This window comes from Brachypodium distachyon, chromosome 3 (assembly GCF_000005505.3).
Source record: "Brachypodium distachyon strain Bd21 chromosome 3, Brachypodium_distachyon_v3.0, whole genome shotgun sequence".
NCBI classification, from domain to species: Eukaryota; Viridiplantae; Streptophyta; class Magnoliopsida; order Poales; family Poaceae; genus Brachypodium; species Brachypodium distachyon.
Genome location: NC_016133.3, coordinates 32013954 through 32036327, shown reverse-complemented (window position 1 = coordinate 32036327; position 22374 = coordinate 32013954). Strand labels below are relative to the sequence as shown.

At 44.9% G+C, this 22374-nt stretch overlaps 3 protein-coding genes and 3 long non-coding RNA genes across 7 annotated transcripts; 1 reads left to right on the top strand and 5 right to left on the bottom strand.

Annotated features, from left to right (window-relative positions):
• Positions 1-2696: 2696 nt before the first annotated feature.
• On the bottom strand, positions 2697-3233 carry LOC104584174 (atherin-like). The gene has a single exon (XM_010238331.1). It carries the CDS (start codon positions 3231-3233, stop codon positions 2697-2699), a length of 537 nt encoding a protein of 178 aa, XP_010236633.1.
• Positions 3234-3606: 373 nt separating this feature from the next.
• Positions 3607-7088, bottom strand: LOC112271773. Of its 2 annotated transcripts, none has more exons than XR_002965170.1 (5): positions 5991-7088; positions 4865-5883; positions 4656-4789; positions 4379-4554; positions 3607-3799 (listed from the first exon to the last, which is right to left on the bottom strand). It is a non-coding gene; the product is annotated as an uncharacterized LOC112271773 (long non-coding RNA). The 2 variants fall into 2 exon arrangements; XR_002965171.1 differs by having other exon boundaries at positions 6001-7088.
• LOC106866479 lies at positions 6788-7454 on the top strand. Its single transcript, XR_001406850.2, has 2 exons — positions 6788-6848; positions 7080-7454. It is a non-coding gene; the product is annotated as an uncharacterized LOC106866479 (long non-coding RNA).
• A 470-nt stretch (positions 7455-7924) lies between these two features.
• LOC100844092 (NAD-dependent malic enzyme 59 kDa isoform, mitochondrial) lies at positions 7925-13063 on the bottom strand. Its single transcript, XM_014901477.2, has 19 exons — positions 12707-13063; positions 12483-12579; positions 12233-12351; positions 11993-12160; positions 11540-11668; positions 11372-11432; positions 11109-11212; positions 10956-11039; positions 10749-10855; positions 10546-10660; positions 10277-10390; positions 10107-10172; positions 9425-9497; positions 9248-9334; positions 9108-9162; positions 8959-9030; positions 8572-8634; positions 8355-8469; positions 7925-8280 (listed from the first exon to the last, which is right to left on the bottom strand). The coding sequence occupies exons 1-19, from the start codon at positions 12857-12859 to the stop codon at positions 8209-8211; spliced, it is 1854 nt and encodes a 617-aa protein (XP_014756963.1). The 5' UTR covers positions 12860-13063; the 3' UTR covers positions 7925-8208.
• Positions 13064-15427: 2364 nt separating this feature from the next.
• Positions 15428-17414, bottom strand: LOC100843790 (benzyl alcohol O-benzoyltransferase). Its single transcript, XM_003574108.4, has 2 exons — positions 16752-17414; positions 15428-16649 (listed from the first exon to the last, which is right to left on the bottom strand). Exons 1-2 carry the CDS (start codon positions 17196-17198, stop codon positions 15705-15707), a joined length of 1392 nt encoding a protein of 463 aa, XP_003574156.1. The 5' UTR covers positions 17199-17414; the 3' UTR covers positions 15428-15704.
• Positions 17415-20182: 2768 nt separating this feature from the next.
• On the bottom strand, positions 20183-21183 carry LOC112271834. Its single transcript, XR_002965314.1, has 2 exons — positions 20772-21183; positions 20183-20685 (listed from the first exon to the last, which is right to left on the bottom strand). It is a non-coding gene; the product is annotated as an uncharacterized LOC112271834 (long non-coding RNA).
• Positions 21184-22374: the final 1191 nt, after the last annotated feature.

Below are 22374 nucleotides of genomic sequence, written 5' to 3'. Positions count from 1 at the left end.
TTCCTCATTGTTGTCATCGTGGGTTTCTATATGAATCCCATTTTGACTGATATCCCTATAACTTATCAAAGTACGAGTTGAATCGGATACAATAAAGCGTACTCGATTATTACTTGTGTACCAATAGGAAGTGTGATGATGGCACATCCAGAGCCAACAATTAATGTATCGCGTCCAGCGATTGTCAAAATATCCGCTTGCGTTTTAGTAAGGGTTTGAAAATATTTTGTTTTCCTAAGTATAGTGTTTGTGGTGGCTCTGTCCACAAGGCAAAGTTCTTCGTCCATTTTGGATTGACTCCCGTAGAAAACTATATATGGAAAAATAAAGAATTTTACTATCATTCTTAATAGATATATAGAATACATACAAATTTATTTATGTATTAAATTAATAATATTATATCGTAATTTACAATACGTATGTCAAATATGTAGTTACCAAAGTGCTGATACAATAATGTAATATTACAATATAGATGACAACGGTCACTATAATTTATTTACAACAATACTTAGGAACCTAAATATAGATAATATCTATTTCGGAGGTAGGTGAACTAGTTTAGGTCTCCAAACATATCATTTGAAGTGAATTCAATGATCATGTTCTCCGTGCTCATTAGGTCCTCAGACGCTTGGATTGTCAGGTTGTAGCTTGGGTCCTCCTTGATATCATGCGAACAACCGGCTTCCTTGGAATTGTCGGATTGGAAATTGAAGTGTGATTCAAATCTTGGTCCTTGATGAGCAGGTCGCTTGCGTCATATGGATTGGAGGTACAGATCTACCAAATGACGAGGGGTACGACATTTCTTTGTAATATGCTTGTAGCACCCACATTTCTGACAAACATTAGATTTGTCATATTGTGGTTTGAAAGTGCCATTCCCCTTTTCCTGTACACGTGGCTTGTTTTTCTTGTTGCCTTTTTGCTTGCCTTTGAAGTTGTTTGGTCGATTAGATGATCCATTGAACTTGTTATTTTTCTAAAAATTAGCATGTACTTCAGGCAAAGGTGCAGCACCTACGGGACGCTGATGATGATTCCTCATTAGGAGTTCATCATGCTTTTCAGCTTGAAGTAAAACATGGATAAGATCAGAATATCTATTGAATTGGCGTGCATGATACTGTTGCTGGAGGATCCTATCGGCCGGAAGCATAGTGGATAAGGTCTTTTCAATCTTTTCCGCTTCAGAAGGTTCCTTCTCGCAAAATTGCAACTTTGAACAAATTTATGAACGGCATGGTTAAACTCTCCAATGGATTTAAAATCTTGTAGGCGTAGTTGAGTCCATTCATGTGTGGCTTCAGGCAAAATCACGACTTTCTGCTGTTCATATCTAGTTTGAAGGGCAAGCCATGGTGTGTATGGATCTTCTTCCATGAGATACTCTAATTTGAGATCAACATGGATGTGGCTCCTTATAATATATAAGGCGTTATATTTGTATAAATCTGCGATGGGCGGATGTCCCTCTTGAGGAGGTTGTATGGCCGCTGAAAGACCGCGTGACGCAATGCTCACTTTTACGTCCATTGCCCAAGTTGGATAGTTTCGACCGTCGAGGGCGAGTTCATCAAACTCTTTCCCGGTCATTTTGTCCTACATGGGGTTGAAAATCCCTGGATTTTGTCAATTACTAGTAGGTAAAGCTAAAATATTGTGGTCATTGTTGTAATTAAATTGCAAGAAAATGCATGAGATTTAATCGATGTTAAATTCATATAGTGTAGACCTCAGATAACACTTTGAAGATAATCACCAATTATTGGTGTAGATCTCTCAGCTGTACGCAAAAAATTCGCTGCTTTCAATAAGGTGTATGTTCCCACGAAACATTCAACGCCATTTAGCATTTTACCGTTATTGAAAAACTGTAGCACCTTGTCTTATTTTTTAAATTTAATATTGGAAGAGCACGTCGAAGGTACTCATTGTGTGTATTCGACACAATGTAGACCTTTCAGCACTACGCGAAATAATTCGCCGCTTTCAATAAGGTGTATGTTCCCACGGAACATTCAACGCCATTTAGCATTTTGCCGTTATTGAAAGTCTATAGTACCTTGTGTTTCGCATATATTAAATTGAGGTAGTCACATAGTGATAATTTTTGCTTATCACAAATGGAGATTTTTCTTGAATCAAGTCTAATTTGGGCATTCTTGATGCCATTTTTGGGACTTAATCGTTGAAACAAAACTCTCAAATATGCAAAAAATAAAGATCTCAATTGCAAAGGCGTAAATATCACATGTAATAGGGGATGTATATCATACAAACACATTGAACACGACAATATTTACATTGACATTTACATATGAATATGTCTTTTAATAGGAATCCAACATAAAGCCACTGGAATCTAAATAAATATAAGTGCAGCGACCTATAAGTATGAAAAATACTACTGTTAAATAGATACATGGACCAAATCACAAATAGCCGAAAACTTTGGGCTTTTCTGCAAAATGGCTTTTGCCAGTGGGGAGGGCGCGCACGCAGGAGGCATCGGGGGGTGGGCCTGGGCCTCGGCGCTGAGGGGCGCGGGCAGGGGGATAAAAAGGGGGGTGGGGCGGACGGTTAGGGTTAGGGTTTCACCCTGCCCCAATCCCGCCGCCGCCATCGCCGCCTATGAAACCGCCACCGCCATCGTCGCCTGCTGCCGTCCGCCCCCACTCGCCGGCGCGCTAAAGGAAGGGAGGCCCCCCCTCGTTGGAGGAGGAGAGGTCGAGGGCCTTCGGGTCCCAACCGCCGGCGGCCGGACCGGCAGCCGCGAACTTGCGGAGGAGGCGTCTGGCCTCCGGGTGGACGTCGTCGAGCACTTCACCGGCGTCATCGTCGGCTGTTGGAGCGAGGTCGGCGGCAGGAGGCGCGACTTCGGCGGCTGGCACGGGTGGAGTCGGGGACGGAAGAAGCGGCGTCGTGCCGTCCCTCGCCGAGCACGGCCCGAATCCATGAACGGGGCAGTACATCAGCGGCGGGGGCGGTGCGAGAGCGGCCGTGAAGTCTTCATCTTCACCGAGCATGGGCGGTGCTGGGCCCGTCAAGAGCCACTCCATGGTCGGCGAGTACACCGGCGAGGCTGGCGACACAGCATAGGCACAGCGGGCGGAGCGGCTGGGCTTGGGCCGGCGTGGCTCTGTCATGGCGGCGGACTGGCGGCCGCCACGGACATGGCGGCCACCCGAGCGGTCCAGCGGCGGCAAGGTGTCCAACGACGGCATGGGGTCCACCAGCGGCGAGCCCAGTGGCGACGGTGACGGTAAGTTTTCCGGCGACGTTCTCCTTGGCCAAAGAACTCGAGGAGAGCAATGAAAACTAGGGGCAGATCATAGATCGCCATTGTTCTCACCTTCTTCTCTTCTCTGTGATTGTAGAACTAACGTGACTGATAACGTGTTATGAATGAAATATGTGTTCTTTCCATTGAACGATGATCATATATATATATATATATATATATATATATATATATAGACACAAGGGGAAAGGCCACCTATACATGCATTGGTGTCCGAAGTTTTAGCATTTGCGTCCCAGTTTTGGAAAAATTAGGACGCGAACAGTGACATAATTAACTGCCTAATTAACTACTAATTAAATAATAATTAATTATAACTAATTATTCTCAACAGTTTCCACGGGTGCTGCACACGGAGAGTCCGTAAGGAGACCGAGTTCGACCACGAGACGTGCTTCTTCATCACGGTCCTACAGATAATACGCAAGAAAAGAATAACCAACTTTATCAGCCACAAATGCTTCTTATCCTAGCCTCCTCAGCCTCTACCTGTGGAAAAGAGGGAAACATTTGTAATAACAGTGAAGCAACACATGTTAAATGCTCGTCGGGATATAAGACCATTATACATCGTAGTCGAGGTCAATCAAATGTTCAAGTGACCACCAGTGAATGCATCGGTCCTGTTGGGGTGCTTCAAAAGAACATTTCCATTGTTTTTACAGCCATAGTGAGAATTTGTGACGGTCATTACGCATGACGGCATGAATCTGTTTCGGGCATTACAAATGTATATCTCAAGTAGTATGGATGGGCTGAATGGAAACAGGCACAACACAGAAGACAGAGTGACAGACAAACAGGCAACATAGCAAATAGTATTGCTCACCACGGCCAGAAACACATTTACAATGATATCTAACAGTAGCATATAAGTTCCATCCGGTTAGTGCAACCCACAAGTTGTAGTTCAAAATATTCCTTCCGTCTCATAATTCTTGTCAAAATATTACATATATGTAGACGTTTTTTAGAAATAAATACATTCATTTTTGGGTAAATTTGAGACAAGAATTATGAAACAGTGGTAGTACTTAATTTCAGATAAAGAATGTAGAATAAGAATACCATTATCATTAGGGTCAACCATGCATTAACATATTGTTGGCGCTCTCCTTCTTTCAAAAATGTGACTTCAGCAAAGAATAGACTGGCAATGTCATCAGCTCCTTCAGTCTTTGTAGTAAAATTCGAGTGATTGTACATACGACCCTCAAAGAAATAGTGAGTTTATATGCAAGATCCTAAAAATAGAAAGATGGAACAGATCAGCAATTGCTACATGGATCAGATAAAAAAAAACAGTGCAGCACTGGTAGGAGGATTGGTCCAGTATAGCTTGAACCTCCAGAATATTATGATCGTCGTTCAACTGGTCCAGTATAGCTTGAACCAATAAGCCCATTCGATGCCGGGTTGACTCAACTGCTTCTGACATTGTAAATCTCCTCTGGAGAAACCCCAGATTGCTCCTTGCACCTAATTTAGATAAAGAGAATTCTATATGATCAGTAGATTGCACTTTTACAAAAAATTGGGAATACAAAGCAATACCATGTGGTCTATCAATGTTGTCAGCTCGACATAGAGTTGGGATGATTAGATAGCATGGAAGGCAGTTGAATACAGATACAGCAGCTCCCAAGTTCTGCATGTAACATTGCTCATGGTAGATTGTCAAACACAAAGCAAAACCGAAGTGCTTACATGCCTAGAAGTTATCAATGCGTAATTCCTTTTGTTTTTTTAAAAGGGTATCCATCTTGCATGTTAGATCCCCAGTTCAGTATGCTCTTACCACACTGTTTTAAAACATGTACTCCCTCCGATCCATATTAATTGTCGAAATATTACATGTCTCTAGACGCTTTTTAGGCATAGATACATTTATATTTTGATAAATTTGAAACAATTAATATGGATCGGAGGGAGTAACTTGCTCTGACCCCGTTCCTTACTACCTAAGGAAAGAGAGTTGCGTGAATGTGCATGGCTAAAAGTCCACTAATTGTACAAGCTACAGTTCAGGCAAAATTGTACTCCCTCCGTCCCACATTAAGTGACTTTCTATTACATATATCTAGATGCTTTTTAGGCATAGATACATCTATATTTGGACAAATTTGAGTCACTTAATGAGACGGAGGGAGTACCTATATAGAAATTGGTGACATCTACATGTACTTTGTTGAATATCAGCTATGCATATGATTTTTGCTCTATTTCATCAACTCTCTCTCAGGTGAAAGTTACAAAATCATGATTTCTTCACTTGTTTTTTTTTAGGAATGATTTCTTCACTTTAAAACATGAACCATCAAAATTTTAACATATGTGTTTCTCAATCAACTGGACAACTTCTCTAGTCTACTTTAGGGTCACTGGTTCTTTTCCTTGTTGTACATATTCATTGTGTCCCAAAGAATGTGCCGCTATGCTTAGTATGATCAGTTGGTAAACCGTGACAAACAATATATACTGAGTAGTATAGTGTTTACAAAGGGAGTCTCATAGGCAAAAACATAGGCAGAAGAGTCTCTGATCAATGGAAGTTGCACATATGCTTCTCTAACCTGTAATCAAGTCAAGTGCAAGGCAGAGTAATTCAAAATCAGATGACAAATGAAAACTAAATATTTAGTATACATGATCTGCACTGGCAGAAAATAAAATGCATTACAGAATATCACCGGAGCTGGCGTAGTCAGCTTGCTCTTCTATCTCCACAAATGCAGATAAGAACCGCAATTGGTAAAAATCTCTTAGCAAGAACAGAAAATATCCCTTGTAAAACAGATATCAAAGTAATACCCGCATACCTTACTCATTTTCACTTTTTGTGGTTCCAATTAGTTAAACTTGAAACAAACGATGCAAAATATGTGATGTTAACTATAATATTCCCTCCGTCCAACAAAGGATGTCTTAAGTTTGTCAAAATTTGGATGTATCTAGACATGACTTAGTGTATAAATGCATTCAAATTTAGTCAAAGTTGAGACATCCTTTGTTGGACGGAGGGAGTAGTATATTCCAGACAATGGAGGACTGCTCCACCACCATAAAGTTCGACTGTTATCAATCGACAAACAATTCAACCATTTGATTACTACAATTAATTAGAAATAGATTGATCCCCAAGGGCAATCCATTCCACCTGTACTATAGATATTGGGCAACGTCCATACTGTTTTGCATGTAGCTACCTCAAATTTATTTCCGATTCTTAGCTTGTTAGATAGCTAACACATTTCATTGAGCATTTAGCAGGCAGTCTACCAACTCTATAAAGCTTGATTTTGTAGCGTTCAAATATACTCTCACATTAGAATACAATACAATAAAATTGTATAATTTCAATTTGTTTTATAATTCTCTATCTATCAAAAATCCATATATTATTATGCATATTGAGAAAACTGAAGAGCAAATTAGCTAATCAGAAAACCATCTTACAGTACTGGAGATTGACCGGCACTGGCAGACAAGACACAAAACAAAAATGTGAAAGAGATGACCTGCTGTGGAACCGGAGAAGGTAACGCATATATGTAGGCATTGATCCCTCCTAGTTGAGGGCATGCAGATCTATTTGAGCCTTTGCTGCAACAAAAACAATGCAACCGTGGGAATAATTAGCCATCAATTGGTGACGTATATGTCAGCTATCACACATTTCGTCAAACAACCTCATTGCACCCACGTACACATAGTATCGGCAATGCAATTCACACACCCGTAGAAGCTGACCTGGATAGAATGGTAGCAGATCACAAACCAACAAATGCATGTGCATCCTTCGCTTCTTGTTCTGATGTATTCACGGAGAAGTTGACGTGGAAGTGCGCGGAGGCAATGGCCTGGATTCGTGGGGCATGCCGCGTGAGTGCACAGGTGGCGCAGTACATGGACGATGGCAAGAGAAGAAGTGCAGTCATTTGGGCATTGATGTGATGGGCGGGGGATAATATAGGAAGCTGGCGGTCGCTTGCCTTCCCCGTCAGTTCATGGGATGGACAGGGGAGAATATAGGAAGCCGGCGGCCGCTCGCATTCCCCGACAGTTCACCTCCCCGACAGTTACGGCGTCATGAGGAGATGAAGAGAAGATCGTTGCTTTATTGGGCTGATAGGAAATAGACAGGCCCATATCACGGGACGGAGAACGGAACGTGATAGCGCGGGATCGAGAACGGGACGGGACTCGGGAAGCGGCCAGGCTGACGTGGGAGGGATTAGGAGATGGGATGCTAACGTGGACAGGCTAATGTGTAGCTTGCTAAATTAACTTTACTTAATGTACTTCAACTTTATAAAATTTATAGATATTAGTGGAGTGTTGACGTTGTTCTACCGTCTTGTGTAACAAAACCTACTCCTATGTTTTTTAGGAGACCTACTCTATGTTTTTTTGAGCAGGGTTTTTTTTTTTAACAAGATACGTCCACATTTAAACAAATTTAAGTCACTTAATATGCCACGGAAAGAGTAAACAAATATGAACGGGGCGAGATTAATGGCACGTCAGCATGATCCATGGGGATTGGGCTGCCATTCCAGCCGGATAGGGAATAACCAAACGAGGCCTCACGGGGAATGCACAACATGAACGTTCTCATGACAAGTTTGACAATGGGACTGCATTTATTGAGTTTGAAATCCTACAGCAGGATGAGGCATGAACTTATAAGCCCAATGGGTCTCAAAATTGAGCAACGTTTGATGAACCCGTTAATGTAAATAAATGGCGCAACAGCATAGCCGTAGGCTTCGGCACTGGGCAACAGTATCTGCTGAAATATTCCCAAGTAGAGCAGCTAAATCAAAATAGCAAAGTAGTCACTAGTCAGAACAAATATATGTGCCTGATACATTTCTTGAGGTGTTCTTCGTCCAACTCTATTTGTCGTTCACAAGGGGGCTGTAAACAGGGTACCACATCTTCCGCGCCACGTAGTCCACCGTATCCGACTAAAGCATATGAAAAAAATCAGGCACAGGTTCAGCGAGCAACTTTAGGGATGTAAGATTTTTCCACGTCATACCTCTGACATGCTCCTGAGCTCCTTCGGATCCATGTCACAACACCCCTCGGCCAGATCTTCATCAACAGCGGCACGGGCGACTGCAGCGCCGACACGTGCGGTGATGTGTCTGATACTGCAATGGGAGGGGGGGGGGGGTAGTTAGACACAATAGAACGCTTGGATCAAGACATCATGATTACGAAGTGCCATAGCATGGGTTGGATGAGGAGGTAACCTTGAAATTGAAGGAAAGAGGATTCCTTTTCGAATAGCATCATCTGTGATGTATGAAGCAAGACTGCAACAGAAATTACAAGTTAAATGCTTAGCTGAATTTTATACAGGACAAAACACAAAAACAAGGAAGAGTTCTGCAAGACACATCAACTACAAACGCTATGCATAGTAAGTTAAGAAATAATAATCACGGGCCCATTTTGTGAAAGGGAACACCTGCGGCTGAAGCCTGCAAGCTAGAAGTTTTGCACTTCCTCTCCAAGTGACATTATTAGTAATTAAAAGTGCATTTGACATTTTACATAAAATAGTACGTAAATGAGGCAACATGTAGAGAAATGCCATCAGGTAGGCCAATTGTATGATCCTATCAAATACGACTTACCACTCAGCTGCAGCATGGAGCATGCCATCTGAAATATGCCGAGCACCTGAAAGAAGGGCTCCTAGACCAATCCTGAATTTCATACAAATTTACATCAAAGGAAAGCAAAGACCAAAGAATAGTCAAGAAAGAAAGGAAGATTGTCATACCCCGGAAACAGATACATATTGTTTGCTTGATTGGCATACCCTTTTCTACCATTGCCTGGGACATCCAGATTGTAGCATTAGCATGCCTGCAAGAATTTATAGCGAACAAACACTATACGGGAGGATTAAACATGACTCACTTAAAGCAACATTGCTGAAAGGGCTTCCACTAGCAAATACTGCATTTTCTCCTACATACTTGAATACATCTTCAGGCGTACATTCAGCTGTACCAAGAAAAGGCCAATGTTAGTATTTCATTATGAAGTATTTAAAAGCAAATTATAGGGGACGGGGGGGGGGGGGGGGGGGGGTACCTTTAGTGGTTGGGTTAGACATTGCAAAAATCGCAGGGCAGGGGGAATCGGAATCTTTCATAGCTTTGAGAACCTGGAAAATACAAAGTTCCTAAGTTAAAACTCAATTGTAGACTGATATATTTGGACATAAAATCGTAACTAGGAGTATAATAATCTATGAGTAGAATTTTCCTTTCTAGCCAACTTAATATTACGAAATTATGACATGGGAAGATTTATGGAATCTAAGGAGTGCATATTTGAGGCTGTCCGTATCCATGGGGCCATTTTGAATCATGATGAAACATGCTAAATGCTAAACAGCAGATAGCAAGAAATATCATCCTTACATTTAACAAAGTTAAAAGAATTTATAAGGTTAAGTGGACCTTCTTGATGCATATGTTCTACCTCGAGGGGTTCATCACACATAGCTGGGTACAGTCAACCTCTAGAGTTATGCAAGTGTATTTGAATGTAATGTATCGAGGTTATCAGTAATGTCAACTATATTTTTATATCCGGGGATTGGGATATGGCAATCAGTCATTCACCAAACTTAAAAAGGATTATTTGTTGCTACAGAGACCCTGGTCTGAGGGTTCATAGGCTGGACTGGTAAGAATAGGGGAGAACTACAAGCATAGCTACCAGCACGCAGCAGAGTCATAAAACAAGATTACGTAATATTGGAGCCTACCTCCTCGTTAAATATCCCCCCAACTCCAGATAGTCCTAAAAGCACGTGAGGCTTTACTCTCCTGACCTGATGATGAACTGAATTAGTGCAGGTATAGAAGTTGGAAGTGTTTTCTGCTAATAAGATTGCTTCAGCTCAAGAATGAACAAAGAACATCAAAATGTAGATACCACTTCAACAAGACTAGCCCCCTCATGGAGATCTTGGACCTCTTCAGGACCAAAACCTCTGGCAAAACGAGCAGCTGCTGGATCCAGACCCTTTCTAGCTTTGGTAATTAAGCCCTGCATGTATAGCATAACAATGGCACTTAAATGTCCAAACCTGTTGCTCAGAAATCATGACTTTACCAAGCTTGCCTATATTGAGCACATGTGGCAGAAGATACCTAGTGCAAAAGCAAGAAACAAATGTATTTGCTTGCATAAAGTGAACTTACATCCTTGTCCAGAACCCAGAATTGATTGTGGCCTTCGCCCAGTTCCCCAATTTTATGGATCCCTGGCATCCTCAACATTGCATGTTTAGCCATGTTAAGCACACCTATCCCAGCACTGAATTCTGAGGTGTTAGAATGGACGAAAAATATTTGACAGGTAACAGGTTATATGAAATAGAATGCGTGTCAAACGTATCACATGCCTTCCAGCTCCTACCACAACTATCTTCTGCTTAGTAAAATCTGTGAGGGGTCGACCCTGTGCTCTAACAGCTCCAAGAAGACCAGCTAGAGCAACTCCTGCGGTCCCCTATTGAATAGGAAGAGCACACACAGAGATAACATAAAACTGAAAGAGAATAAACAGTGCTAATAAATTACAGAACAATGAGGTTGAGGAATCAAAATACCTGTACGTCATCATTGAACATGCAAAATCGGCTCCGATACCTCTGAAGAGTTTCAAAGGCCCATTTCATTTGGAAATCTTCAAACTGAAATTTTATCACTTTAGCAACGGAGGATCAACGAGTTACCAAACAGAGCATGCAAGGCACACTTACCTGCACAATTGCTTTAGGCCACCGTGCATGAATAGCTTCCATGAATTCATCCACAACAGCTAGGTATTCCTCTCCTTCCAACCTAGGTTGCCTCAATCCTAAATCTAAGAAAATACCCACTTAATAAGGTATGCAATGATGCATAATTAATGGAAAATAGGTTTCTAATTTCTTTTCTTCTAAAGAAATATGATTAGGATTTCGATTAAAAAAGTGACTCATAAGAAATATTTCAGAAGTTATGTTTAATATATCTTACGCACATAGCTTGTTCTCGAGGAGCTTTTCATTATTTGTTCCCACGTCAAGCATTATTGGGAGAACCTATAAAAAATGTTTCATTTAGAGGAAATATAAAAGGGGAAATGCCATGAAGAAAATAGTTAATGAATGTTTATCATGTTCCAAAAAGGAAGTAACAAATTACAAACCTTCTGTGGGTTGATACCAGCTGCTGCGACATAAACATCAAGTTTACCAATAGGTATACCTATGCCCTGAACTCCAAGATCACCTAAACCTAGAATGCGGCTCCCATCAGTCACAACTATCATGTCAACCTGAAATAAGCAATGAACAACCACACGAAGAAGTTCAATACAAGCAGAAGTGGATAAAATTCTAACACATTTCTATATTTTGTGAGAATATAGTATCATGCATGAAGAATATAATATGTTAAGGAATAAATATGAAAACTGGTAACAGATAACGTAAATTACTCCAGGATGCCCCTTGACGTAGGCATTAGCTGAAACGGACATGAGAACACACATAGCTCTAGAAAAACACTAATGTTGTTGTGGAGTAATGCACATAAATATAGCTGACAGAATTGGCTTGGAAGATAAATAAGCCAGTTCATTCGAAACATTGAAGTGTACCTTCTCTGCTGGCCAATTGTAAATCATTGACATCATCTCCCCCTTATCCTTTGCACTGAAGTACATCCCACGGGGGCGCCTGAAGAGACCGCTGTAATTTTCACAGACCAAGCCGACAGTGGGAGTGTATATAATCGGAGCGAAATCCTTGATGTTGTCAATTAGCACCTGCGGAAACAGACCATCAAACGGTCAAGTCACTCGGGGCAATCAATCACCCTTGCAACAGTGAGAGCTTACCCTGTAGTACAATGTCTCGTTCCGGTCGTGCAGCCTGTTCAGGATCCTCCACTTGGCCAGCGAGACGACCGATTCGGGTTCCCCCTTTGTGTTGTGCTCCAGCGAGCGGTACGAGTTTACTGCAACACAGAAAACGCATAGAAAGCTCACGACATCCGCGACGACAGATTGCGTGATCTCACGAGAGATTCGGCCCATGGGGGTTATGTTACCAATGACGCGAGAAAGCGAGGAGGGGCGAGGGACTCACTGAAGCGTTCGTACTGCTGCTCGAAGGACATGACCCGCGGCGGGAGCAGGCCCCGGAGGCCGAGGCGGTCTCGCTCCGTGAGGGGGAACGCCGTGTCCTGCGCACACACAAAAAAAAAAGGCAAAACGAAATCGAACTGAGAATCGCATCGCGTCGGAACCGAGAGCGCGCGAATCGCGAGATCGAGGAACTGGGCGGCGAGAAGGACGGGCGGGGGTCGGCACCTTGTTGTACCAGGGGTCATGGAGGATGTCGGTGCCGCGCTTGTGCACGATGCAGGGGCCGCGCACGGCGGAGCCGGCGACAGCCGGAGGGGCCGCCGACGACAGGAGCCGCCGGATCTGCGCCGATCTCCGCGCCGCCGCATGGCGCCACATGACGTACGCGAGATTGGCCGCCGCGCCTACTCTCGGGGTTGGTCGGTCGGTCGAATGGTCGAGGACGGTGTGGACGCGGTGGTGCGGGAGACCGGGCTCCTCGGACAGAGAAATAGAGGGATTTGAAGGTGGGGGGAATGCGTCGCCGCGCGGTGCAGTCACTCGCGGTGAGCGTAGGATGGCTCTGATGCGACGGCCACGGCCACGCGCGCGCGGAGCAGCGGACGCGGCTCTACTGGTGAAGGCGCTCTCGGGGGGAGGGGAGAAGGATTCAGTGAAAACATGAACCGTGGCTCACATGTCAAGTTACGTCTTTGAACCCAGCTCCCTCTCGAGATACTCGGGGCCCAACCGGCGACGCGGAGAGTGTGGGGAATTGAAAATTTTGCTTTGCGCACGTGGTGCGGATCTCTTTTGTGCTTTTGTGGTTCGTTGGGTCAACCATTTTTCTCGAGGAAAGATGAAACCCTGGATCCAATTTTTAGATTATCCTCTCTTTTGTTAGGGGAAACTATCTTTTTTTAGTAGACATCATTTTAAAGATCTCGATCAGTGGCCAACGGCGTGTTGACCGTCGGCGTGGGTGAGAAGTTTGATCGATAGACTTAGTCAACGTTTGGTGGTTGCACATCGAGTAGCGAGGCTCGGTGAAGGACTTCTTTTTCATTGTTGCTTGCTTGAGGCATTGTTTGCTGAGGTTGTCAAAACGATTCTAGCGAGAGCATGCTTTGTACATATCTTCTTTATTGTGATCTTTGTACACGAGACCTTTCGTCTTCATCGATGGCATATGCAATGACATTTGTGGTCTCGGTTGCGCATGTCCTTTCCGCTTGATCGGTAAAACAATACGTATGGTGTTATGATCTTAGTTGGACACATCTGCGGCATACTGGTGTCGCGACATGGTCTCGGTGGCGCATGATCTTTTGTCAATACATAGTATCATGGCGTGGACTGGGTAGACCAATGCATTTTGAGTGGATTAGTTGTTGTCCTTCTTGTTGTGCATCGATCATATTACTGGCATGCTATGAGCTCATGATGTGCTGTTGGCTTAGAGAGTTCTTGTCCTTTTCTTTCTTGTGTTCGTCTTGGATCTCGTATTGCTTATTATTTTACTAAAATGGATAAGGTGGGTATCACCATATATTGTTTACCTAAAAAGTACATATAAATGCATTGGACATTGATTGCCAATATCTAAAGCGTAAATTGAATGACTAGAAAACAATATTCGTGGCTTTCCAATTTCATAGAATAGCATCTACATCTTTCCAGAAATGTCGATATGTAACACAGAATATAAGATTTCGGCAGTAACGATAGCTCCAAAATAGAATAAGTAAATGACCACCATCACATTGACTATCGACAAAGCCAAAATGTGTGGTTGACTCCATATTTTCCTATACAATTTGTTTGATTCGCGAGATTTGAAATCATATGAATTTTTCTATGGGCTAGTTTGCGTCGTGGAAATTTCTATTTGTTTGTATGACAGCTATGGTTAGCACTCAATCATTAAAAAAATTTATTTATTCTCCCGTGACGCAATCAAACAACTTCTATCACATTTTTAAAAATGTTTTGAATTTCCAGCAGGATTCAACGTGGCAAGACATTTATTCTACATTTTTACTCCCTTGTTTTTGAAATATTTCGAATCAAAGATGCTCTTAAAAAGAAATTTCCACGAGATCAGATCTCATGTTGGATTGCTCCAAAATTTGGAGAAAAAAAATATATCTGTCCTATAAATATTTTTGATGCAATCCTATGACCCAAATAACATGTATCTAAATTTTTCCTTCCGAATGAAACTCCTCTTTTATCTTCAAAATTTCTATAATCGAAATAGTTGCTGGGTGGCCCTAAAGATTTTACCTGTGCTGATTCCGGGCCGGCGGATGATGGTGAGGCTGACAGGAATCAGATGCCTTATCAAAAATTGTTCGGTTCTGGCTTTTCTCAAAAGCTCCTCCCCTTTGTTAAGAACCGTTGGCGCGACGAATCGGCAAGATCCGACCCAAATCAGGGCTTCGATGCGCTTTCGGCCATTCTTTTGTGCCGTCAGACTGTCGGTTGCTTGCTCCCAACAGCATCTAAAAATGGTCAACTGGATTTCAGATTAACTCGACTTGATCTTTTCCGAGAACGAATACGCCAGCTTGGTAGATGGGACTGATTGGCCAGAATACTGAAGGCCCAATTCATTTTGAGCTCACATTGGGCTAGCAAGTCGAATCTAGCTGCAGATATGGGCTCATTATTGCGAGCATTTCGAATCCATTGACACGGCTGCCGGGCTCTAGCGTTCTCTGCCCATTTTGCGAAGGCCCATTTGCATTAGTTGCAAACCGGGCAGCCCAACACCCAATTGTTGCCTCCCGAAATCAGAGACCAAAAAATAATAAATCAGACTTGTTTCCTTCATACAGCAAAAGAGCATGGTCCAACAAAGCGCCGAGGAGGCAGAGCACATCCAATCCCACACACAAGCACGCTGGTGCATGTGTGGCGTAGCAATCCAATTTGGTGACCAATCAAAGCATGGTCCAACAGAGAGCACAGGACAGCAGAAGCATTTCATTTCGAAAAGTATGGCAATACATTGAATTGGGAGTTATTCAAACGCATACACATACTACAACTCATGCACGCCCACCCGCCCGCCCGCCGGCGATGCGTCCAACGAGCCTTTCTCCACTTCACTCCACGTCCAAATCACCACGGCTGACGGGCTGAGCAGAGCTCTCCCCCACCAGCCCACCACACGCACTTACGCACACCATCCAACAAACCACGCGACGCGACACGACGTAGTACAGTAATAAAACTATATTCAGAGCGCAGATCTGATGGCGTCGTGGACGACGTCGACGGCGGTGGCCGGGCGCAGCAGCCTGGCCATCTCCACCACGAACTTGTCCATGGCGGGTCCGGGCAGGCACATGGGCACCACGATGCCGTCCTCGCCCTTGCCGTTCTTGAACGGGATGAGGAAGCTGGCCACGCCAGGGATGGCGCCCACGCCCCCCTTGGCCGGCCCGCCGTACACGGGCCTGCCCCACCCAAAGTCCAGGTCCCCGAACCCGGCCTTGGTCACGTCCGACGCCAGGTAGGCCCGGACCACGGTGAAGTGCGGCCGCCCGCGCTGGACCATGAGGTCGGCCACGGACCGCATGTACTCCACGTCCACCTCGGACTTGGCCCGCCTCACAAGCTCCACGGCGTGGGCCAGGGGCCTCGCGCACAGCTCCCCGGCCCTCGCCACCGCCACCGGGAACGCGAACGCGTTGCCGTAGTACCCGCTCGGGATCGCGCTCTTGCCGTTCTTATTGGCGTTGCCGCGGGCGTTGACGATGCAGATCATGCGCATCTCCTCGTCGGCGTCGGGGGCCAGGGCGGACGTGCGGCATCGCCAGAGGCAGCCCGTGAGGACCTCGAAGGTGGTGGCGCGGGACCGGAGGGGAGGCGGGAGGTGGGAGCGGATGGCGGCGACCTCCCCGGCGCCGAAGAAGAGGGAGCGGTGCGCCATGTCGTCCAGCGGCACGATGGTGCCGTTGGTGTCCGGCACCTCGTCGTACTCGCGGTGCGCGTACCCGGGGCGCGGCGGGTCGCGCGCCTCCAGCAGGGAGCGCTCCCACACGGGCTTCACCGTCGGCGTTGCCATGCCACGCGCCATCTCCGCCACGGCGCCCAGGAACTGCACCAGCCCCTGCGCGTCCGCCATCGTGTGCATCAGCCGCACCCCCAGGATGAACCCGCCGCACGCCAGTCGCGTCACCTGCACGCACGCATGCACCACAGTTAATTAATTAAGCGATTATCCACGTGTATGTTGACGAAAAAAAGAGAGAGAAGAAGCTCTTAATTAATTGGCACGTACCTGGAAGAGGAGGAGAGGGGTGCCGAGGACTTGGGAGGAGCCGGGGACGTCGAAGATGAGCTCGTCGAGGCCGGGGAAGGGGGGCTGGAGGGCGTCCCCGAAATGCTCCAGCCTGACGTCGGCGTCGGCCTCGGTGAACAGGACGCCCTCGCCCGTGCAGTCGACGGCGAGCTTCCGCGCCTCGAGCTCCCGGAGCCGGCCCGCGAACGGGTAGTAGGGCACCAGCGCCCTGGACACGGCTTCACGGACCACGGCTGCGGGGTTCCTGCCAGCCATGGAGGCCTGGCGGCGGTAGAACTGGATGACGGGGATGTGGAACCGCAGCCCGTCTTGGTCGTCGATGTCCGACAGCCGCTTCAGCTCCCGCGGCGTCGGCCCCGCCGGCGCCACCAGCTCCGCCGCCTTCCTCCGCACCGTGAACCGCAACGCCTCCGTCGAGCCCGCCATGCCGCACTTAATTCCTCAGAGAGAAAGGAGGCGCTCAGTGGTGATGTCGGTGCGTGCTCGAGCTCGATTGATATAGCTAGCTAGTGTGCTGCACTGCTGCTAGAGCTGCGTTTGTGGAGAAAAGGAGTGGCGCCATGGCGCGTATATATGCGCGCCCGCGCGGGCGTGTATAGCTACAGAGCTGGCAGTGAGATCGAGATGTGCTAGCAACTGAGCAGAAATTAGGGAGCAGTTACTACCACTTGTATTCTTTTCATTTTCTTTGCTTGGTTATTAGACTACGCACGACACGACACAGTTGCAGTGTGGACGAGCGCGGGGGAGACTTGACGAAGACCGACTTTGGCGATGCGTGGGTTGGGGTCGTGATCCATGTGCGAGGGCTCTGCACCATGCTGCCTCCGGCACGTACGTACGGCCGTTCGACCGGGAACTGGATGGCTCGGATCGGGCGATGGGGAATGCAGGAAAGTTGGTTTCTGATATCAGATGGAGTAATTAAGCTCACTTCAATTGAGAGAAACAGATAAAACGGCCGGACGGGCGGGTGCAGTCCGTACCCAAACAATCTCCAGGTCTAACCATGGCAGTCGAAATAATCCTGGCCAGTTACTGGATGAAGGATTCAAATCAATTTTGATTCCAAATGATTTTGATGATAAATAGCTAGAGAACCCAATAATTATCATAGAACAATGTGTGACTCAATTTTGAATTGCAAATGATTTTGATGATAAATAGCTGGCGAGCCCAACATTGGTCATGCAATGACGTGTATCTCACTTACTCACGACTCTCTTCACCTGGTCTTGTGTTCAAATACAAAGAGAGAAGATACACTGAACGCGTGACATCTGATATATAATATCTGTAACGTAGACGTTGTAACACTGTGACAATAATACATATACTCCTATCCATATTAATTGTCTCAAATTTGCCTAAATATAAATGTATTTATGCCTACAAAACGTCTAGATACATGTAATATTTTGACAACTAATATGGATCGGAGGGAGTAACATATGTCTCCACGGAGCCGAAAATACCGTGCAACATCATGCACGGTGAAATGACCATGTTTGTCGGCTTCTCGAGAGTGTAGCATACTACTCCCTCTGTCCACTTTTACGAGACGTGATTCATTTTGCTAGTAGTCCACAAATATCAGGCATATAGTGGAGCCATCCATTCAAAAAGACATGCATCCAAAAGTGGTCCAATCAATAAAAGAGTAGCAACTTTTTCTTGGTACTAGTGAAAATACTATTCACGCCTGATATAGCCGGACGGAGGGAGTACTACGTTTGTCCTTTTTTTAGTGTGATTGATTTCATCCAAGTGCTTCATCAATTATATTTCTAGTATCTAGAAAGGATCAAAGTCGAATAAGAGATAGTGTATCCAAAACGATATGTAGAAAATACATACCAGATGTGATATATATGATGTTTTTTGTGTGTGTTTGGCTTGTTGCCAAAAGGGGCCATGCATGCCAACTTTTTTTGTCATGACCAAAAATTTGATCCCTATTTCGATGGTTGTTAATTTCTTTGGATCCCAACAATATTGTACAACTTCTTTAATTTATTGCCAAAATTGGCCAAACCCGTAGAAAACAAAAACTTGGCAAAATTTGGATGGCCAATTTTTTGGTACGATAGCCTAGTCATAGACCCAACACACTCAAAACACAACACTCGATGTCTCTTGATGTCTTTACTTTGAAGATTCAATTAACATTAAAATCAGCATAAATTGTTCGTTTAATATGGGTAATTGGCAATATTATTTCAATCAGGAAAATTCAGCATAAATGTTCATTAATCAGGACACAATGCTTCTTTTACATTATTTCTAAGCGTGCATCATGTATTCTGCGAATGTTGTGATTTTTACATGTTTTCAAACTAGAAGATATTTCTAACGAATCTGACGTAGGAAGCAAAGAGAAAGCAAATGTTTGTTTTCGGAAAGTGGCGGATCTAAGTTTTTGAGACAGGGTGGTCCAATGTATAAACTTTTATCCCAATATAAATTATAACCAGCATTCTTTTTACCTCAAATATTCTAGTAGTATTGAATTTGGGATGAGAAAAAAACCGGCATTAGAACAATTTTGCGATAATTTCAATTCGATCAATGAGCAAATCTTAATTCGATTCAATGAAAGACCAAGAAAAATGTCGCCGGCTCCGTGTAAGCTCCTACCCCGTCGCATACTCGCGGTGACGAAGCGTATGTTTGCCGTCCGCTGGCAGTCAGCGACGATGATGACGAGAAATACGATTGATGACGAGAAATACGATGCGATTTTAGCTGATCATGCTCGTCTGCTCGGCAAAAATACGATACGATGCCAACTGCTCGTGATCGATCGTCAGGCTGCTACAAGGCCCGATCTGATGTGGTGATGCGTACACTACACAACAGAAAGAAAACGAGAACTGGCCGGAAATATGGCTTATTTGCTTGGGCTGATTTTTCTTTTTTGGTGGGTTTAAGGTGCACTAGTGTATATGTATACGGGCTGTATTTCCAGGATGGTCCATAGACCACCTGGCCACACTATGGAATAATTGGTGCGGTGATGTTTTTTTTTTCCGATGGGTGTTGTGATGTTGGTACGCTGCTGGTGGGTGACTAACCGGAGTCGTTTTCCTGCGTGGATGAAGGCACGCCCATGTGAATCGTGTGGCGACCATTCTAGCAAGCTCTACTCATGATGATATGATATTTGTTTCCTTTCATTTTCAGAGCAGTGCAGAGTTGTTCACGACAAGGAGAGTTGATGGACATGCTGCCACCGGTGAATCACACTAGGATTTTGATCTCTTATCATGCCATGAAATTATTTCAGACAAATGAAATGAACAAAGAGGGTTAGCATTGGCTTGGTACGTCAAATATTGGTTGTGTACTTGAGCTTGTCGCCTTGTACCATCGGAAAATATGTATTCGCTTGGGCCAAGTGGCGTCACCCCGATTGCCGAAACGAGTATCGATATGCAACCCCCACTGCAAGAAGAGACTCTCCCAGCTGGCTCACCCGCACTATTAGACACATCCACTGATGGTAATGTTTTCCCAATCAAAAAAATCTCGGCGCAAAAAATCTTGGAGAATTTGATCCGACATTACAATTACAACAAAAATAAACTGGACCTTAACCAAATGACATCTATAATTCTACGGAGTAGATTCAGAGTTCAATTTCTTGTTTCCTTGCCGTTGAATGTATCGGTAATTTCTCGCCGTTTCAGAGCCGGTTTCCCCTGCCTGCTCCTTCTTCGTGCGCGAAGGGCAAGGACGACAGGAGCAGGACCAGCTAGGATTTAGTGGAGGAGGCAGCTGATTGCCCGCACTAATTTCCGATGTGGGTGGCCCGTGTGCGGCGTGCCCTCGACAGATCGTTGCCCGGCACCAGCGACAACATCACCGTCGCGATATTACTCCACTCTGTCAATTCGTGCCGCGCATTTTCCTTCTGAAATGGAGGTCGATTAGCGATAAACGATGTGTTTATTTGATCCAGGAATTTGCTAGCCGGCTCTCAGATGATCGATCTCTTACGGTGTTTGCGAATCCTTTGCCTGATCAGTTGTAGAGATCTCAATCAGTTATCCGGACCGAACCACTAGATGTAGAGAGGTCTAGAAGAGGCGTCAGGCCCGGATTAATTCACGCTCGAGTTGGTAGACCGGTTCTGATTATAAATCCAAGACAATCTCAGACCCTCAGTATATGCTTTTTGGTGTAGGTTGGCTCGACTGGAGTCTCGGAGGGAAGAAGAGGACAGAAAGCGAGGCGAGAGCATCTCTCGTGAAAAACACACTACACTGTGACCCGACTGGACCAGCCAGTGTGTACGCTTCCCCGTCCATCGGTCAGCTCTCGTACGTACGTCGTCGTTCATCCAAAACACGCCGTTTCATGACAACCAAGAGCAGAGGTTCCACGAGATACAAGCACAGAAATCATTTACCGAAGGCCTCCTTGTATTGCGTGGATTGTACAGCGCGTTTTTCTCGAGCTGAAAACCGCTTAAGTCAGTTATACCGGTGTGAAATTCCTTCTGAAAAAGCACAGAAGAACTTTGGTTAACTTAAAAAGGGTCGATGTCAAAGTCTTCCCGGTCTATTGGGCACTAGACATGTTTTTTGCCCCCCAGCTCGAGCCGTTCCCCAGTCTACATAAAAGGAGGTCAAGTCGTACAAACAGACTAGATACAATCCAGAGCCCTCACAATCCATGATGCCATCCAGGCAAGCTTTGAAGATTTCATAGTCTCCAGCTCGTCTTGGTTTAAGTTATTCAAGGGGCGGTTGAGACTTGAGAGTTGTAGTCGTTCCGTTGTGGCCAGTAAGATTGCTCTTATAATTTTTTCCCTCAAAAAAAGATTGCTCTTATATTCATAACGACTTAGCTAGTCAGAGTCAAACCTGTGCTTCCCTCGTTGCGAAAATGAAGGCCATTGTGCTTTCCTATTTGAAAACTTGGGTGACTTCGGTATGATGACGACTGACCAGTAATCAGCAGATATTCTCTTCCCGTTCTCGCAATTGGCAGGCCTTTTTCCATGATAACAAAGACGAAAGGAAGTGTAATCCAAGTAGTAGCACCATCTTTATGGAGCAGACAAAAGAGAGGCAAGATTTTTCTTTCTTTCTTTCTTTCTTTCTTTCTTTCTTTGTGTAAACACTACCGGTAGGATGCATGAAAGTTCAGGCAATTTACAGGTTAATTTCCTAGCATGCATGGTCACACACTCACTAGTGGAAACAGCACCACTGCACCAGACTTCACTAGAAACTGCACTGCAGCTGCAGCTAGTCCACAAGAGATGGTGAGTTTTAGATAAGCATTTTCCAAGAAGAAAACAACAGCGATAGGCTGTAAACTGGCAGGCTCTTTCCAAGCGGACGTACAGAGCCCCGTCACGCGTTGTCTGCTGCTGCATCTGGACTGAAATGACCACCCGGCAATCAGCGTTGCACTGACAACTATACTCAGTGCGTGGTCGGTATATATGTCAGTCTGCATCAGCAATCTGTTTCTGAATTGCCTAGCAAGCAGGTTTGGATGTAACTCACAAGAAGACAAGATAGTTCCCTTCAAAAACAAAAGAACAATCAGGCATTATTTTCTTTTGAAACACATTCGCTGTCATATAGGA

What these genes read in the sequence shown, in the direction of transcription:
- LOC104584174 (XM_010238331.1), bottom strand. Translation starts at nt 3,233, where the DNA reads ATGCCGTCGTTGGACACCTTGCCGCCGCTGGACCGCTCGGGTGGCCGC.
- LOC100844092 (XM_014901477.2), bottom strand. Translation starts at nt 12,859, where the DNA reads ATGTGGCGCCATGCGGCGGCGCGGAGATCGGCGCAGATCCGGCGGCTC. An exon ending in GTTGTGGTAGGAGCTGGAAG is followed by an intron (nt 10,661 to 10,748) that starts GCATGTGATACG and finishes CTCAGAATTCAG; the next exon opens with TGCTGGGATAGGTGTGCTTA. An exon ending in TCTGGGTTCTGGACAAGGAT is followed by an intron (nt 10,391 to 10,545) that starts GTAAGTTCACTT and finishes CTATACATGCAG; the next exon opens with GGCTTAATTACCAAAGCTAG.
- LOC100843790 (XM_003574108.4), bottom strand. Translation starts at nt 17,198, where the DNA reads ATGGCGGGCTCGACGGAGGCGTTGCGGTTCACGGTGCGGAGGAAGGCG. An exon ending in CCCCTCTCCTCCTCTTCCAG is followed by an intron (nt 16,650 to 16,751) that starts GTACGTGCCAAT and finishes GCGTGCGTGCAG; the next exon opens with GTGACGCGACTGGCGTGCGG.